The 388-nt window shown below is 56.2% G+C and overlaps 1 protein-coding gene across 1 annotated transcript in view; it reads left to right on the top strand.

The window, feature by feature from the left end:
- Nucleotides 1–388, top strand: part of LOC108803354 (copper-transporting ATPase 1-like) — a 17,857-nt gene that overhangs the window by 14,779 nt on the left and 2,690 nt on the right. The window contains exon 7 of the mRNA XM_018575202.1: nt 77–280. Within this exon, the coding sequence (XP_018430704.1) occupies nt 77–280 (204 nt within the window). The remainder of the gene's footprint in view (nt 1–76; nt 281–388) is intronic.

Here is a 388-nt window from a genome sequence, read left to right as displayed (position 1 = left end):
CCCCCCCTATGGGCAGTGTCCCCGGCCGGGGCTCCTGACCTTTGACCCCCTCTGTAATCGTCTCCTCTCCTGATAGGTCGGGATCACCAGGGTGTTCGCTGAGGTCCTTCCGTCTCATAAAGTGGCCAAAGTGAAGCAGCTGCAGGAGCAGGGGACGCGGGTGGCCATGGTGGGCGATGGAATCAATGACTCCCCTGCTCTGGCCATGGCTGATGTCGGGATTGCTATCGGGACCGGAACCGACGTGGCCATTGAAGCGGCAGATGTGGTTCTGATTAGGGTAAGTCACATGATCACACAACCTTGCGCTGCTTGTATGTTACACGCGTGTGTTATGTCGGCATCAGATATCAACATTTAGAGTATAGCTTTAAAGCCCCACAACCCC

Source organism: Nanorana parkeri, unplaced genomic scaffold (genome assembly GCF_000935625.1).
Source record: "Nanorana parkeri isolate BGI_ZX_2015 unplaced genomic scaffold, ASM93562v1 scaffold3630, whole genome shotgun sequence".
Taxonomy (NCBI): domain Eukaryota; kingdom Metazoa; phylum Chordata; class Amphibia; order Anura; family Dicroglossidae; genus Nanorana; species Nanorana parkeri.
This window is presented reverse-complemented; position numbering and strand designations above follow the sequence as displayed.